The 19,143-nt window shown below is 38.5% G+C and overlaps 1 protein-coding gene across 1 annotated transcript in view; it reads left to right on the forward strand.

Annotated features, from left to right (window-relative positions):
* PRKCZ (protein kinase C zeta) overlaps window positions 1–19,143 on the forward strand; it is a 60,104-nt gene that overhangs the window by 35,391 nt on the left and 5,570 nt on the right. The window contains exons 11-17 of the mRNA XM_086475974.1: window positions 2,287–2,384; window positions 6,696–6,782; window positions 7,470–7,605; window positions 9,008–9,095; window positions 9,855–9,974; window positions 10,824–10,903; window positions 11,474–11,563. Of these exons, the coding sequence (XP_086332100.1) occupies window positions 2,287–2,384; window positions 6,696–6,782; window positions 7,470–7,605; window positions 9,008–9,095; window positions 9,855–9,974; window positions 10,824–10,903; window positions 11,474–11,563 (699 nt within the window). The remainder of the gene's footprint in view (window positions 1–2,286; window positions 2,385–6,695; window positions 6,783–7,469; window positions 7,606–9,007; window positions 9,096–9,854; window positions 9,975–10,823; window positions 10,904–11,473; window positions 11,564–19,143) is intronic.

Here is a 19,143-nt window from a genome sequence, read left to right on the forward strand (position 1 = left end):
AATGCACAAATTAGGTGGCAGGGGGGGAAGTAAAAGAGAAATAAAACTACACTTCCTCTTTTTCCTTTATAATATTCACACTTCTTGGAAGGTATAGATTTTATATCCATTCTAATTTTTTCATGAATGTGTTGAACCCATCACAGCAAGCCCGGAAGGCAGATTTGAGCCACCTACAGTGCCATTGGACTGGAACCTGCCATGTGAAGGAGTGGGACAGGGGGTGGGGTCCCTGGAATGTGTGTGGTCAGACCACAGCCCTGATAAAACAGCCGAGGGAGCTGACGGAAGGGTAACCAGTGCTGCTGGCTCTGGTGGGACGCTGCCACGAGATGTGCTCACGCAGGGGCAGTGCTGTGTATGACGGGGTACAACCATAAATAGTTGAAGAGTTAAGCAGTACTGCGTCATCCTTGAGGGTGGAATCCAAAGCTGTAATCCCAAACTCTTTTTTTGGAGAGACAATTGGTCTCACCTCACAGGGAATTTCTTGCATCCCTGTATTCTTTCACAATAGGCAGTGATAGAATACAATGCGATTTTTAAGCAGATAGGTTAATTTTATGTTGTTAGGAAGACTGGGTTTCTTGCAAGTAGCATGTTGGAAAAAACCCAAACAGAACACATTGTTTTAGGTACTGTTTGTGTTGGTAGTTGCAATCAGTTTCTCTGGCTGCCATTTTGGTTGTTATTCTAGAGGCTGGGGTTAGGAGAGAAAAAGTTATTTTAAAAGAAGACTTTGGCTTGCTCATTTATTTGATGTTTCTTTTTGACTGAAGAGTAGACTGTCATGTTGTTTATTTACTGTTTCCTTTTTAACGTGTTTTTCCACGAAGGTAGAAGCTGAAGAGAAGTACTATTTAATGAGTTGCACAGTTGTTCCTGAGAATCAGGGGTAGATGAGAGAACTTTCTTGAACAGTTGCTCTCACAGATAATTACATAGAAGATTGAGCTATGCTGAGGTCTGTGAATGCCTGAGATAGGTGAAATTTCTGTTACTTGCACTAATAAGTGTTTTGTGGAGAAAGAAAATTAACTACATAGCAAATATCATTATGTTTAAATCAGCCAGTGCTTTCCAGGTAATGATTGATACTGGAGAGAGGTAAAGATTCTTTTCTAAATGAGACTGAAGCACATCAAACACCTCGGCTTCCGCGGTTAAATTTTTCTATGCTTAATCTTGTTAACAGTAGTGCACTAGTATAATACTAATGTGTTAGTACACAAGTGCCATAACGAAGGCATTTGTTCAAAGGGGGAACTCATTCAGTAAAACAAAAGGAAGTGGACGTGTTTGGTTTATTCAAAATTGGATTTTTGGCGCATGTTTGGACCCAGGTTTACCCTTCCAAGGTGTTCTATCTTCAGGAGTGTCTGTACACAAAACCAAACAGATTTATTTAATTTGATGGTGACATTTTCTTGACTTTAGTTTAACTGTCCTTGACAGGAGGGCCTGGCTTCTCAGTATCTGTCTTTTGTTTTCTCCAGATTGGTTGGAAAGCTGGAAATGGAGACTTTTTGCAACAATTATATTTCTAGTTTATTGGCAGGGTACTGAGTGTTTGCAAGGTGGACCATGATCAGTGTATTGTATGAAGAATGAATATCTACTGCTAAAGCCAGTTGTCCGTAAGGTTTAGATTTTGTGTGATTATATGCAAAATGATTAAATGCTGTTATTACGGATCTGAATTTTGCAGTATGATGCCAGTATCAATCACATTTGATAGGTTTTTATTATATGGTGTTTCACTGGGTATTCAGGACTTCTGCCTTTTGAAGTATTCAAGGTAGTCTGCGACTTTTAAGAATGATTTTGGTTGGATAAACTAATCGGCTTGTGGTAGTTTCATTGAATACATTTTGAGTTGCAGATGAGGAAACTAAGTTCAATTTATTTGAACCTTTTAAAAACTGGAATTCACATTGCTTGTATTACTGGCATGAGTTGCTTCAGCAGCCTTAGGATCATTTATCAAAGGTGACTGAATTTATTTCTATGAAGCAGCATGAGCAGTGTATCCAATATTGCGGATGTATGATAATTTTTAATGGCTTAAATTTTGTGCAGACCTTTCTAAATGGTTAAGAAACTTCTGAATATATAATTGAATTAAAATGTTGTGTAACCGTGCAGATTTTAGGTTTTTCTTTCTGAAGAACATGTTTAACAATGATGGTGTATGTAAGGAAGCATAGATGTTCACAATTTCTTTTCTGGGAATACCCACAGTGGTTATGCAGCAGGAGTTCTGATTGTTCAATTACTCTATTTCAGGATATTGATTGGGTACAGACAGAGAAACATGTGTTTGAACAGGCATCCAGTAACCCATTCCTAGTTGGTTTACATTCATGCTTTCAAACAACAAGTCGGTAAGAAAGATCTGAAATTATTTTGTTTTGAAAACCTTGATCATTGTACTAACTGCTTCTCATAAAGCAAACATAACCACTGCCATCACATAGTAATTTTTGGAAAGAAGCATTAGTATTGTCAGGGATTCGCTCGTACAACAAAGCCAGTTCTAGTGGGATAGCTTACTCAGTGTGCTGTGGAGAAAAAGGCAGGGTTTTCCAGGTCCAGATCTGAAGGGCGAAGGTGAAGGAGAAAGAGGAGGAGCTGGGTCCTGTCTTCCTGAGCACAGGCTGTGTGACTTCAGGAATGGCAGGATGGTAACAGGGTGAAACAGAGCTTTGTAAGAGAGTTTAAAACACCCGATTCAACTGAGGTGGGCCAAATCAGTTCTCAGAGGGCCAAACTGTAGTTCTCTGTTCTTCAAAATAGTGTAAGAGTTGGGCTGCTCAGTAATTATAGTTTTTAATAATAACTTTAAAACCTACATGTATATGAAGTGGTTTTTACCTATAAGGCTTATGAGCCCTTAGCACATATTGATGAAGTATGTGATTTCATTTGATAAAGTGCTTAATAAACTCGAAGCTACTTGGAAATACTCATTTTTTTTGTCCTTGTGTGCACAATCCAAAGCCGATTATTTGCTTCTTACTTTGCAATTGGAATATGAAGAAAATCAAGAGGAATTTTCCTGCCCATGCTTTTGTACGTCACTGGGGAGTTTGGACACGTGGGGGTTTTGTGGTTGGTTGGAGGTTTTTGTGTTCACAGGCACCTGTTAACTGTTACACCTTTATAATGCCTGGTGCCACGTGTATCATAATCAGAAGATAAAAGTCATTCTGGCTTGCTTGAATGGCATGCAGTGTAGGGTGCAAACAGTTCTAGGAAGTTTTCATGAATTATATAGTCATTTATCCTCAAGAATAATCACCTGTTTATTACAATGGGTTACCAATTTTTGAAATACAAAGCCATACGCTGCGCCATTTCTTCAGTCCCCAAACTTTCAGCCCTTAATGGCTATAGTCATAGGAAATAGAGTTTTCCTGGCAGGGACAACATAGCATGAAGGAAGTTAAAGAAGCTGTATGAAGAGAGCGCTGAAGGACTAAGGACTATTTTGGAGCAGGGAAAAAGTGATCTCCAAAGGTGACTAAGTATTTGACCAAAAGAAATTTGTCTTGCAGACGGGAAAAAACCCCACCAAATCTTTAGACAGCTAACTGTGAAAGGCCCTTTAAGGTAAACCAGCATTCACAAATGCCTGGCTACATACTAAGTAGTATTGAACATGTAATATAAAAATCCAAGTGGTCAGGCAGGACAAAGTATTGAGAAAGAGGTTTTTATAAATATTGGGAATAAGAAAAAGGCTGCAGGCAGTAATAGAAAGATCCTTTGCATGCTGCCTTAGTAGTTATGCTGACCTAATTGAGGAGCAGAAGTAGGAAAAAAGTATCCTGAATGTAGTCAAAGCTTTCTGTATTCCTATTGTATCTTTTGGATATCTGTTTTTCCAGCCTAGCTTCTCCTTGCAGTGAAACTGTAGGTTTTTTGTTTATAACTTCAGCCATTTGCCATGGATCTAGCCATAATATCATGAATTCACAATTCAGTTATAGCTGTAATGTTATGAAATCACAATTATGACCTCATTACAGGAGCAAAGAGAAACATGAAACTGATTTCAAGTGAATAAATTCATTGGCATCAGATGGTGTTAACTGGGCTAAAGAAAACAAGTTGTAATATGAGAACAGCTTGTGTACGTGTGCTAATGAGGGGAGAAAGTTGTGAAAGAAAATGTTCTTTCTCTGACATACAATTTTAAATTTTTTTAGAGATAAATGTGTACGTAAAGGTACTAACTGATGCTAAATATAGCTGTTTACAGTGTTTCGGATACTACTGATGTGTGTTTTATTATTGTAATAAACTATGTGCCTTGGACTTGTCCAGGATTGCCAGATAAGGCAATGATCTGAAACCTCCATCCTGCAAAACCATTGGTGTTTGAGTATATCCTGATAAAACCAGCAAGGATGACAAGTGTTCACACACGTGCTTGAACGTGACTTGACACAAGGAACTTTAAATTGCAGGTTCCGAATGGTGATAAAACATTGGAAGCTCCTAAATAGAATAGGGAAGTTGGAAGCAAAAAATGCCAGGAATGCTGTAATAAAATACTTATGGCATTGGTCTCTATTTTATTTATTGTTTGTTTCATTTTAGTTTAGTCTTTATATTCTTGTGGGGAGGCCACTAACAGACTTGCAAGCTGGGTTGCGTCCAGTAATTTTTCCTGGTTTACCCTCTAAGTTTTTAACACTTTAAGTGTTTCAAATGAATCCTTTCAAAGGAAAAAAAAAACCCGAACTTCTTTAATTGTTACTAACTAGAATGGTCTGACTGGAGCATGTGTTTTCCAAATGGAATGCTTTCCAGTGTGTGGATAACTGGAAAGGAGATACCAACTCATGGAAAATTAGGTGTATAAGGAAATATTGCCTCCTGGGACAGCCGCAACCTTCATCAGAAGCTCTCCCTCAGCATGTTTCTGTGCTGTAGGTCTCTCTGACCTTGGCAGCATTGCCTGGATCATATTTTCCCAAGGATGAAACCGTTCCTGCGAACAGTAATAGAAGTCTTTTTGTACGGCTGATTCCACCTATATTTCTTTCCCCTGCCGACTTTGCTCCTGTTTGTTTTGAGAAGACTGTTTCAAAAACTTGTTCTACCGGGAAACTAGTAAGCCTTGACGCTGTAGCCTTTCCGTGCCCAGATCTTCTGTTTAGTGAACACACTGTGCAGAGAATATCAGAAGTGGGTCCGTTACACTTTCTTTTAATTCACATTTTTCTACAGATAAAGGTCTTGGCCAAGTCGAGGGATGGTGGAATTTCATTATCTGTCCTGCTAGCTCACCAAATTTAGTTGTCATCTCTGATACATAGTGGACATATGTGAATTGAGTCAGTCCTCAAATTCTTTAGTTTCAGTCTATCTATACAAATAAACCAGAACATTTTTTATTTCCTTCCAGGAATGACAGTGTGCTGCTTCACAGTGTATCAGGATGAGTTCAGTGATGATCATAGGGTTTAATATGCATATGCTATATTAATAATGTGCTAGATCATGTAATTTTAATTGGAAAAAATATTATTGTCATATGCTGTTCAGATAAAACTTACTCTTTTTTTGGAAGTAAATTTGGGTTACATTCCTCTTGAGCTTTTCAGGAACTGAACCAGCACAAACAGCAATCTTCATAGTCACGTGTTAATATCACAAATCCTACCAAACATATTGATCTCTGTGATATTACCAGATACTCATAATTATTGTTAGTGATGGTGTAATTTTTAAGAGATGTTGACCTTTTAGTGGCAAAACTATATCAAAAATAAAGTGAGAATTTTCAGATTTTGTCCATGCAAAAACCTTGTTGACTTACATGTCTGTAAACTACATTTCATCTACAAAGCTCCTCAGATTTCATGCTGCAGCTTGGCTGCTAAAAACGAACAATATTTAGTCAAGTAGAGTAACAATTTAATAATTATTACATCAGGGTAAATCTGTGTCAGATTTAATAAGCAAGGTCTGAATTTAAATTGATGCATCATTTAAAGTTGTTTTATCTGAAAACCTTTATTTTAAATAATCAGCATTGTTTCAGGCAGGCTTATTAGATTTTTTTCAGTCAATCAGATACTGTTATTCAAATCAGTACACTCGCGGGGCAAATCTTGTACCATGGAATTTTGTTCCATAAAAGCCAGAGAATCAACCTTTCTGAGTAAGAGAGTCACGTACCTATGTTGTTGTTTTGTCTTTTTCAAATGAATGGCAATTTTACCTTCTTGGATAAACTTTCATTTTGGCCATGTGTCATCATCTAGCATACTGCCATGATTTTGCTGTTATGTGTAAGAAATTCTTAAAGAAGTCTATATATCATTATATGCTTAGAGGTTTTTTTACATCTATCTCCGAGTGAGTTCCTCAATATATTAGGCAAATGCTGTTGTCTTCTGTAATGTTTAAATAGTTCTGCAGGTTTCGTAGCCAGTAGTAGGCTGTTGTATGCAGCTGCCTCTCCTTTACATTTAGTCTGGTGTTTAAATAAAGGCTGTGATCCTATGTAATATGGATCAAATAAGTACTCTCTTTTTTTCCTCTTAAATAGTTTCCATAACTATAAGAAATCTAGAAGTCTAATTCAAGAGTGGAAGTGAAAATGGTTCAAGTTGGAAGCATAAGAATAGTTTTTCTTGAGAGTTTCCTTGGAATCCATTAATTGTGTTATATACTTTCAGATTGTTTCTTGTCATAGAGTATGTAAATGGGGGAGATCTTATGTTTCATATGCAACGGCAAAGGAAGCTTCCTGAAGAACATGCAAGGTACTTCACTAACACTGTTACAGTGGTTTTCTTGTGTTGTAGTTTAAGGTTGTATGAAATGCTTTCCACACTTTATTCCCCAGAGGACTATGAATAGCAAAGAAAGAACGGAAGGTTGATTCTTAAGTTTAGAATATACTGCCCTGGGAGGAACTGTTGATTTTATTGTTCTGAAGGATATGTGCCTTTTTTTTTTTTTTTGAAGAAAGGAAGCATTTGATAAGTAGTCACTGTTGTTCCTATTTACTTTTGTTTATTGCTTCATATTTGGGTAATGCTTCTTTGATCTGTTGATAGAAGATGTTCTGCTCATTTTGGTTTTATGTTGAATTAATATAGTGTTGGTAGGAGAACATGAAAAATCTTTTTGGCCTGGCTTTGTGCTACACAAAGCCTTAATGTAACTCTTAATAAGTTGAAAATACACATCTTCTGTGTCATACTTGGAGTTTTCAGAAAAAAATTCAGTAGGATAAAGCATAAATACTTTCTTAATTAGTAGAATGAAAAAAATAATTGGGTTTTACAGTCTGAGATCTGTGTCCTTATAAATAAATGTAGCTTGTCTTTGGTATACTGTTGATAAAAGCTGACTGTAAAGTGATGTTTGAAGAACAGATTTTTTCAATTGCACCATCTTTTGTACAATCTTAATGTTAATATGAATTTTCTCCTTTTTAATTTCAGATTTTATGCTGCTGAAATTTGTATTGCTCTAAACTTCCTACATGAAAGAGGCATAATCTACAGAGATTTAAAACTAGACAATGTTCTTTTAGATGCAGAGGGTCATATCAAATTAACAGATTATGGCATGTGCAAGGTAGGATTTTTCTTACCTTTCTTTTGTCACTTTGTCATTCCATAGTCTCTCTCTCTGATTGTGCTTAAGTGAAATCCTGTGTCTGGTGATCTTAAGAGAAGACTGAGAAAATGTATCCTTATCTTAACGCTCCCGTTCCTGAGCCCAGAATTTGATTGTGGAATAGGAGCTTTATTCTTGAAAATGACTGTTGAAAACTAGAACCAGATTTGTAATTTTTTTCTTCTGTGTAGTTCAAGTTATGTGGGTCATTTTGAAGGACAGAGAAGTTTGACCTGTTGGCCAAGTTCATTTCCTTTATTTAAGTTTCCTATGTGACCCAAGTTAGAAAATTTGTCTTTAAGATAAGTATGTTTTTACAAGGATCTTTTGCATCTCTTTAACTGTGCTCCTGTGAATACGGATTGCATCCGTCCTTTTCTGGCTGCACTGTAGAGATCGCTGACCAGCAGGGGCTGGCTGGCATCTCGGTTCCTAAGTTGCCGTCTGTGTTGCCCAGAGGCAATCTCGAGAGGGTTGTGTTCAGAGCACCTGTAAAGTGTAACATGTACTTAGCAAGGCCAGCGAGGAAAAAGCCAATAGGAAATACAAATATAGAAAATACTGAATTTCACGCTTAGGTGTGTGAAGTTGGAACGCCAGACGTGACTGAAGTGGTTGTAATCTGACAGGAATTGTGCCGGCCCCTTAGAGCTGTTGATCTGACCTCAAGTCTCCTTGTTATTGCCACCTTGTTTCTGGCTAGTGTGTGAAATGAGATTAGAGCCAGGCTATTTCTTGGGGAGCATAAGTTTCTGAAGCCAAAAATGCAACTGACATTATTTTGGTTTTTAAGAGTCCCAGGATTGAGTGTATAATACCAATTTTTATTTAGCTTATTTCAGAACGTGGTTAGGGCACCTTATGGTGATGCAATGAGGAAAGCTTGTCTCATTCCCTCCGTAGAATGGCTCTTGCACCAATCTCTAAGGATGCTGGACTAGACTTTTTCTGCACTATCGAAGTGCCCAGGGTGTGGGGCTTCACTTGGAAAGCAGCAGTTACGTAAAAGTTTCATTCCTTCATTCCTAAAAATAGAAGTTTTTTTTTTCCCAACATCTATTTGAAAAGGACTTGCACATCAGTTTTGATCTGAAATGTTTTTAAATGTATCTGTAAATAGTAAGCACAATGTTGTTACAAATGTGTTGTGACTTGGTTTTAATCAATTAATTTGCTGAAGATAAGCTGTAAAGTCATAAGCCAGCTTTGAGCACTATGAGTATTTATTTTGCTCTAGCATTGCCTTTTTTGAAAGGAAGGTCTTTAGACTCCCAAGCAACTTGGCTTTGTAAGTCTAATTAAGGGGAATTGCTGGAAAAGGAGGTCAGCTTTTAATTTATGAAATGATTTATGCATGTAGGAAGGTTTGGGCCCTGGTGACACTACAAGCACTTTCTGTGGGACACCAAATTATATTGCACCAGAGATCCTCAGAGGAGAAGAATATGGTAAGCTGTGACTAAACAATTTGCAGTTATAATAAATCACAAAGCAAAGTTCTAGTTGTAGGTTGGTTCAAATACCCTTATTTTTAGATTTCTACATTTTTGTGCTGTTATCTGTTGAGAAAATGGAATGCATACTGTACAGTTTAATTTTTTCTGAAATGAGGTTATTTTTGTGTTTTTTCTCTCGCAATCACTCATTTCAGCTTCTTTTAAATCATACTTTGCCTGAAAAGTGACTATTAAACGTTACTGTTGCAAAAGCAAGTCCATTCCTTGAAGAACTCGACATTCCAGCTACTGTTGTCCTCCAGACAAGGTTATAGAATGCTGGGCCAAAGCTCCTGCTCATGCAGAAGTCCAAGTAAAATAGTCTTTTCAACCAGGGTTGCTTGTGAACTGATCTGATCAGTAGGTCGGATCTGTCATTTAGTTATACTATACAAAAATGTTCAGCTTCTTTAAAAAAAAACCCAAAACCATCTGAAAATGTTCAGCTTAAATACATGGAATGCTCATTGGAGCTGTGCTGTCTGGCAGACTCCTGCAAACTCCTGTACAGTTTGCACGTGTAATCCCTGCTCAGAAATCGCTCTCAAGTCTCACGCAGTCATAGTACGAGTCAGGATGTCTGTGGCTTCAGTGAAGGTAGAGAGAACATTTCAGTCCTTGGTAGAACCAGGCCATTAATCTTCATTTATGACAGATGACACCTAAATTCAAGGAGTCCTGGCTGAAAATCTGCTCTACAAATATTTACAGGGTTCAGTGTGGACTGGTGGGCTCTCGGTGTGTTGATGTTTGAAATGATGGCAGGACGGTCTCCATTTGATATTATTACTGACAATCCAGACATGAACACTGAAGATTACCTCTTCCAAGGTATAGTCATTTTGATATTTTTTTTTTCCATTCTTGGGGCAGGAATCATGAAAATGAGCAGTTCCAGTAGGACCAGTGAGGTTTTCCTTTTCCATTATTACCCCATAGCTGCCTATAGATCTACTGTAGATAAAGGGCCTCAATATTCCCAGTTCTTCATCCCAGGAATTTATTTTCTTGAACACAGATAAAATGGGCTGGGATTAGGAAGTCATATTCAGACAAAATATTTTTTCAAATGTCCACAGTTCAGAAATAACAGACAGGAGTTGTATGGAATGGTGTCTTTGTTAGAAGGCAGTCCACAGGCCAAGAATTAATTTTAAAATTCAAAGCTATAACTTTTTAACAGTTTTACCCTTCAGGAGTAGTGATGTATGACTCTAAACAGAAGCAGTAACACTTGCCATGTTTATTACAGCAGAATCTCTGTGACCGTTTGGGAACTGCGAAGTTGCCTGCTCCCTAATAGGCAGAACCGTTCTGTGCACTAGTTACTGCCGTTGGGTAACAGAATCGGCCATGGTGGTCTTGACGAGCCTAATATTAAATCAGTTACTGTTTAAAATCACAGTTTTCCGTATACTGAGAACACTGACAAGTTTATTCCCTGTTGATACTACGAACAGTAGAAAAAGATAATGAAGCTAACATTTAGGAAATCTTGAAATGTCAGTATACCAGTGCTTTGAATTACTGTAGCTCCTTTTGTTTGCATTATTTTAAATAATTACCCTATCTTCCCACTTTCCAAGTGGTAACATATTTAAATAATACAGTGTTTGTATTGAAATCGTGGTCAATGTCATAAAACAAAAAACAATATTGCTGTTTTTAAACCTGTAACAGTTATTCTTGAGAAGCCAATCCGGATTCCAAGGTTTCTTTCTGTCAAGGCTTCCCATGTGTTAAAAGGATTTTTAAACAAGGTAAATAACATTCTCTTATTTTTAGCATCTAAGATCTGGAAGTCAGAGCTTCCTGTTGAAAGCAATACAGTTAAGAAGTTAATCTGCTTACTATTAAGAAAATCTATAAAACCTTGGTATCCTGTATGTTAAAAACCCCCCACTTCTTAGTTGCTAGTGTGCTGAGGGAATTCCACAGCACAGACTTGATTTAAAAACCTGCATCTAGTTGAGAAGCATAACTGTAAGTTTGTTTATAAACTCTGTTCTGTAATACTAATTTAATCAAGCTGCTTGAGATCTGTAGAACCATTATCCTTTTTTATGGAGAAAAGAAGGATATGAATTATACATTGCTAAATACATCTGTCTTTTTAAGAAGTTGTAAAATATCATTTAAAAATGAAATATCAAACTTCATTAAGAAAAAAAACCAAAACCAAACGCAAGCCGCTCGATAGCCGTGATATGTTTATCTGAGCAGCAGTTTGCGCGGTGATCGGGAATGCTGGAGTCCCGTATGTGGGCTGTTGTCAAACATGGCCTGTAACTGGTTTAGGTGTGTAACACGAGTTTCTGTGTTTTCCGCAGGATCCCAAAGAAAGGCTTGGTTGTCAGCCGCAGACAGGATTTTCTGATATCAAGTCTCATACGTTTTTCCGCAGCATAGACTGGGATCTGGTAAAAAGAATTACTTCTGTTTGTGTGTGTGTGTTCAAAAGGAATAGATTTGTATATACCCATGTGCAACAACCCCATTAAAAACAGTGACATTCAGTTCCATGAATGTAAAAGCTGTTTTGCTTTCTCCAGGTGATGGAGAAACATGCTTTCTTTCGTGACCGTAATGGAAACAAGCTTTATTTCACAACCAAACATCTGGCTTGCTTCCAGGCTCTTAAGAATGGTTACAGCTTGTGGGTATCACTTTGAAAAATACATGATGAATTTTTGAAAACGTACCAAAGCATTGGTGGAGTCACTTAGTCCTCAGTGGCTATTTGTAGGTTGTGCAGACTCATGCACTGGATTCTGCTGCTATAAAAATGACCCAGCGTACACGCCAGGTGCCTGCAGCTGTAGTGTGAAGGACTGCAGAGGTTCCCAGCATCAGAATTTGGTGCCTTGCTGTCCTGGGCGCTTATTTCCTGTAGCCCTGTTTAGTAAATGTTTCATGCTCCAGTGAAGGAGGAAGTGTGGCAACGGAGGCAGCCTGTCGCAGTGCTCTTCCAGGACTTCATTTCTTTCGTTGATTAGAAACCTTTCTGCCTCGACAGGAAGGTTAGTACTTGATTAACGCAGCCAACAGACTAGGTAAAGTGTCATGAACCCAGTTTAGATACGACCATGGAAGATGAGGTGCTTCAGCTACATGAAGCATTTGTAATCTACTTGTAGTTACACTTAAAAAAAAAAAGACTGAATTTACAAATTATGTAATTTTTTTAAATCGGTAGGATTATTCAGGTAGGTAACAGGGTTTAGTGCCATGAGTAGGCGTGAGTAGGATCAGGTCCTTTTTTCTAAGGACATGGCTTGAATGCAGCGTTGTTATTTAAAACAATTCTCTGATTATTACTTTCAGGTTTTCTTTATTGCTGCTGGTGTGAGGGGAGGGTTTAGTTCATAGTGTGGTAGACGACTTGCATTGGGGTGGTTTTGCAAGCATAAAATTTTATTGAAACTGTACTTCTAGCTTGTTACTTGGTAGTTGTGCCTACTTCCATCTTCATCACAGAAGACCATCACAGAAAGTGCATTGTTAACGTTTATTGACACGAGCAATAAAACAATTAAGTCAAGAACACTGCCTTATCAGCATTATATTTTTTTTAATACCTAGTTGAACAGTGAGAAAGTATGCACATCATGTTTTCATAGTCCTAGGAAGTCACAGAAGTGTAGGAACAAGCAGGCAGCTGTGCCTGCAATAACGTGAAGGAGGTTCAGAGGAGGGGAGAGAACTGCGTGATTACACTGTGACTTTGAAGCCGGCTGTTCAGACCTTCGTTGTTAACGTTCTTCAGAGAAAGACGCTCCCCACGTAAGGAGCCAGTGTTTTAAAATACCTGGTGTTTACAAAATTGTTCATATAATGAAGGCTGTCTCTAATTTTGTCAGACATCCCTGGTTTTGTGTTCTCCCTGAAGCCCGTGTGTGATCTCTCACGTTAGTGGCCTGGGGCGCTATAATGTGACTGGCCTGAGTTTGTGGTAGAGCCCGAGTGTCATGTACTGCAGGGCTTCTGCTGCGCTTCGCAGAGTTCTTTGAGAGAAGGCAAGAGAGAAGACAGTTGGATTTGTATTTTATTTCCCTGTGTAAGAAACTCTTAATTGCAATTGGTGTTTCTTGGTCCACATTTATGCTGATTTGAATTTTGATTTTTTTTTTTAAACCTGGGGGTGTTTTTTTGGCTGAAAGCTTTGATATTTAATACCTATACTTAAAAAAGCCTAACAGAAAGATTTAGGTGGTTGTGCTGTTGTTCTGTGGTATGACTAGGACAGTGCTGCTCAGCAGGATCTAAAATGTCAGATAAATTTTAAGCTAAATACCTAACAAGACTTGGGAAATATATTCAGGAGAAAATGAAAAAATGTTTTGAAAGCTTTTTAGGTGATTAGAATTTTCTTTGAAATGCAGGTGATGAGTAGAAAAGATTTGACTTAAAAGCTTTTCCAAACCTTTTCAAGTTGAAACACAAGGCAACAAGAGTCTAATGCTGACTGAAATTTTTCAGTGTGAAGCTTGAGTTAAATGGAAAAATAAATAATGAGGTGAACACATATGCCATAAACATTTTTTTTCCCTGGTGTTAGTCATCCAAATTGTGTGTGGCACAGCTAAGAATATTTTAGATTACTCACTCTCTGTTTAGGATGGCTTAACATCATCCAGGGAAGTACTAAGGCAACCTTTTTCTTCATTGTTTCAGTACATGAAGTCTACTCTTATTCTGGTGCTTGTTTTTATGGTATTTATCCATATATGCTGAAAAATGAACTACAAAGCCCTGGTGGCTGTGTACAGAAGCAGTCAGGTTTTTTCTCGAGCTGTACCAACATTTTTTTCACTCATTTTCTCAAGGCAAAGGCTGCAGGTTCACTCTATGGTTTATTTAAGAGTGCTTTCATGCTTTACTGAGTGTAACATAAGAGAAGCAGTCTGATGTTTAACATCTAGTTGAATGCCTTGCTGATGAAATGTTAACGCATGGCTTCGACTGACTCATAGTGACAATCTTACCCCCCTACTTCAGTTTTTAAATATTCATTTTGCCCTTTCTTTTGTGTTACCATTCTTGTTTGGGAGGACCTAATTTTGTCTTCCTTATGACTTGTATTTCGTGATGCTTTCTACACCTGGTAGCTGATGGGATGCTAATGTATTGAGGTTCACCACCCAGTTGGTTTCATGATTTCCTCACCTCCATCTGTGCTCATCATGTTCAAAACCTGGAATGCAAGATTTTTCTGATGATCACCTTTTTGTTGTTACTCTGTGCCAACCATAATGAGATTTCCTGGCCCTAAAACCAGGTTTCCTACCTGTGAAGTAATCATTTTGGTCAGTGGTAACTACTTTTCACTTACATTATGCTTACCTTTTTTTTTTTTAAGTTGGGTTATGGAACTCATTGCTTTGGTTGTTTTTTGTTTGTTAGGTTTGGGGTTTTTTTAACTGAATATAAATTTTAAAATTAGACTTGTTGGTATCTGTACTACTATAGATTTGACTACATGGCAGAGTTTGTCTCCACTGCTGTGGTGGGAAGACTTTCAGGTTAAAGGCTGGTTCAAGTGAGTTAGTTGCTCTGTATAAATGTGTCGCAGTTAATCTGGTGTAAGTTTCCCTTCCTGCTAAACGCGATCAGTAGCTGTCCCATACTTGTACACTTAGATTCCTAAATTGAGTTCTGTTTATTACATCTTATGTCCTCTGCAACTCTGTAGAGCACTAAACTAGAAATCTGAGTCTTAAGATCTAAATTACAATTGCAGTTTTTACTTATGATCAATGTTATTTGTGTAAATTTGGCTCGTGTTGTTTTGAAACACGCAGAAGCCTTCCTTTTTTCCTATGAAACTGATGTATAAAATACATCAAATTAAGAATTTGGGAACCAATGAGTTTGTGTAAGCTTCTGTTTTAAATGGGAGAAATCTCTGTGTAGACTTTGAATAATTTTGTCTTGATGGTGACAATAGTTTCTATATGGTCCATAAGAATGACCAGGAAGACTTAAGAAGAATCTTACCTTCTTAAGGGTTTTTCTGGGAGATGTACAGTTTGTCCGTGTTACTTGGCCTGTTCTGGGGAGGGCACATGTGAAGGACGTATGGACTCGATAGCTCAAGCTCATTCCTGTTGCTGGCATGCAGCAACACAGAGGCCTCTGCAAAATGCAGTTCCACAGCAGGTGTGAGGCATTCCTCCCCGGGGCTGGAGAGCCTTCTTCAGAGGAGGTCTTCCAAGTTCTGTCACTGAAGTCAAATACAATTCGGTGTTACAGCTACGGAGCGTGAAGGATCTTCAAGACCTTTAAGCAAGTTTGCAGGTCGTGGTGTAGAAGAACCCTCTCAGCTGTGCATTCCGTCCAGACCTGCGAAGAAGTTGGAGCCAGGGAGAAAGCTGACTGAGGACAGGGTGAGAATTCGCAGGAGGAACAGTCTCTGGTTGAGAGTAAATCTAGAAAGGAAACAAGGCTTTTTGCATCAGAGCTGCCCTCGAATAATAATTGACCCTCATCTGTTACCTTTAGACTGCTACCTCTAAGCTCAGAAGGCTGGACTGAAGAAATCTGTGCTTGCACTTCTGGGGGAGGGAGGAGGAGGCAGGGTTTGGATCAGATTATCAAGTTCAAAGGTTGGAGAGATCTTTCCAGACAAATCCTAAAAAAGCTAGTCCAGTTGTGATCAAAATGCATTTTCCTATTTTCTAATTTTTTTCCAGCCTCTTTTAATACTATAAGCCTTCAAAACCATACCAACACCCCACTAACTAGGGAACCAGGGAAGTCAGAGTTGCCTCTCTAGTCTTGAGCAGTGATCCGTGATGGACTCTGCGGTAAGGGATCAGAAACAAAAACGGTCATTCCTTTCTTTGAACAGGGAATTCTGACTAAACAGACGTGACTTTTCATATTACAACAAAATTGTTTAAATTTACTCATCGTGAACATTGCATTTTCTTATAGGTTTGAGGGCTTTTGAAATGTAATTACTATTGCCCTGTATTACTATACTTGGACATTTTTTTGTCATACTTTGTCTTTTTATTGAAGTCAAACAACATAATTTTAATCTCCTATCTCTTGGTTTAATGAACAATAAAACACTGAACTGCAGTAAAGCAGATGGTTTAAGTACCGTCAATCACTGTAAAAAATTTTTTGTAATTGCGAATCAGATATGATGGATGTGATCCACATGTGAATACTGTAAGGATGGAATTTAAGCCAGGAATGAAGTGAGACAGAGAACTAAAAAGATCCCTAATAGAGGTGGGTTTGGAGCTGGTTTTAATTTATTTGTGGTTAAAATCTGTGCAAGATGTCTATCTCTTGTACGTTTTACTGAATGTCTCTTCACAACTCTAAAATTATACAAATGGAGTGATTTTGCCTGTGATAGTACTCCTTTAAGTAATGATAAGAAAATAGCTAGTTTTTTGTCATCTGCAGAAAAGTATGAAATTGGTCCATCTTGTCACCAGCTCTACTAGGTCTGCAGTGAAAAACCACTGCTTTGCTGCCGCCTTCTGTTCTGGAAGGGCTTTCACACAAGTTCCAAGTTTGGCCACATAGAAGCAGATACCATTTCTTGGAAGGAAGCAGGACTATGATTTGGATCTGCAGGGGGGGAAAAAAAAAGCCTGAATGAGGGAGTAGGTGAGTTCAGCCTCTTCTGGAATCTATCCAGGAAAATCCCTGTTACCTCCCGACAGATGAAAGGACTAGCTTCCTTCAGGAGCTGTCTTTCTCCTGGGGCACCCTGAATAACAAAGCACATTTCCTACATAAGTGTGCTGGGACAGATTAATCACTCTGGTTTTGTAGCACCATACATACTCACTTTAAAAGCAGAAAGCGTAACTTGTTAATTCTCGGTGGTACCAGATGACCCTCATGACTGTCCCATGTCACCTGTGGAGTTCTGTTCCTGCCTTACTGGGACCAAAGAAGGCTGAATGTGTCAACATGAAAATATTTAATTTCTCACTGCAGAAGAGTTAGTACTTTCCGTAAACCGAAGTAAATACTGTAACTAGGTGAGACAGATGTCCAAACGGGAAGCTTTAACCTGAGTCTGTGTTGGAAATTCACTAATGTGTTTTTAAAACAACAGAGTTGGGTGAGGATGTGTATCCATAAGGAGGTGTTTTTGTTTTGTTGGGGTGATTTAGCTTGCCATTATGACTCAAAAGCAGATCTAGAAATTGCTGGTAGATGGCTGGAAATACTAGCATAGAAAGTGAATGGAAACCTGAACAGTGTGGTGAATTGGTTAAATCTTAGAAGAAAAAGTTAGTGTGGCTGATGAGGTCGTTTAGCTTTCGTCAGTAGAAGAGAACGCAGACGTGGTGCAAACTGCAGAGCTACTGTTTCTTTAAAATGGATCTCACCTTACTGCAACTTCACAGTACCTGAGAGAAAGTTGGGCTTTGCTTCTGCATGAGCAGAGAACAAACAGCGTTTCAGAAAATTAAGAATTGCAACTGCTGCTAAACGCTGCGTAGCCAGGTGGTGAAGCAGAGAGAAGCCTATCTGCTGCTTGCCCAGCAAAGGGCGTGGAGTGGTTGGCTAATAGCCTCATTAGTGTATTTAATTTTTACGTGAGAACTGTGAAACAGAACTTGGTAAGGAATTTCAATCTCCGTACAGACCCCCATGTTAAAACAGGCTTGTTGCGTTGTCATTTAATGCTGTTATCACTGAGGATGTGTTGCATGAAAACGAATTGTGATTTTCAGTTTTCCAGTAGTGTCATTTCCAAAGGGAGTCTTGAATGTTGATTTTCTGATATTTCTCTAGAGGAGCGGTGACCTCCAGTGGCCAGCAAGGCTAACCCAAACTGTGTATGCCACGTAGGCCATAACAGATCAGAGTAATGATTCAAGTCTGATAGCCTGTCTCTATCAAAGCCAATACCAGGAGCTTCAGAGGAAGGTAAAAATGGTTCCAAATGCTCCCAGCCTACAGTGTGTCTCGTACAGATAACGAACGTCCTTCTGATTCATATAGTGGTCAGCTTTATGCCCTGTGACATGAGTGTTGCTATAGATTGTATAGATGTATAGCTCAAAAATAATGGTCAGGAAATTCTGTAACATTCTGTATTTTAACCACAGTTCTTAAGTACAAACTTCTGTGGGGATAAATTCCTTAATCTAACAGGGGGAATGTAAGTGGATTATACTTCCTTTGATTTAAAAAAAAAAAAAAAGGCAGGAAGAATTCATTTTACCAGAATTTCATTCTGAGTAACTAGCAATTTATTCTTCAGTTAATTGCATGCCTATTGGTATCATTAGCAAAAGGAAAATTATTAGTGGTGAATGAGTGATGTAGCATAGTTTGAAATCTTATCCTCACTCTCCCTGAAGACTTTTCTGCCCATACATAAAAACAGAATTTTGCACTGGGTTGAATTTTAGTTTTATACGGAATTTTATACAGGATCTTCAAGTTACAGTTAAGCTTAGTAATTACATAGTCTGCCTTGCTGATATCAGTGAAGGCTAAGCTCTTTTTTTGCAGAGGCAATATATTTGTCAAATGGTCTACAGCCTGTCTGGAAGTTTTGAGTACCATCAATGATACAACATAAACTGTGTTACACAGGTATTTTGGTTGAGATTCTATGTGTGTATCTTTAAGCCACACTGATTTTCTTTTTTTGAGGGAAGGTAGAAAAATAAACTTGCTGTGGCACCTTTGTTCGTCTCCGATCTGACCAGAGGATTCCCTCCAGCAGGAGCAGGAACATCACAGGTCATAAGTCACACAGTGCGTTCACAGCTGCCTCGGGTGATTCCGTTACCCAGACTTTAGAGTTCTCCTTCCTTCTGTTTGCTGCGTCGCCATCCATTCTGGCCCAGCATCCCCCCAGTCTGTCCCAAGGGCATTCATGCGAGAAGTGTCATACCTCTGCTCTGCTCTAGCTCTGTGAGGGTCTCTGCAAAGCTTGTAACAGTGAGATGCTGATCCTGTTCAAGGGCCTGGGATTTCTCCTTGGGTGACCCACTGAACAAAAATGACA

Source organism: Leptosomus discolor, chromosome 20 (assembly GCF_034619465.1).
Source record: "Leptosomus discolor isolate bLepDis1 chromosome 20, bLepDis1.hap2, whole genome shotgun sequence".
Taxonomy (NCBI): domain Eukaryota; kingdom Metazoa; phylum Chordata; class Aves; order Leptosomiformes; family Leptosomidae; genus Leptosomus; species Leptosomus discolor.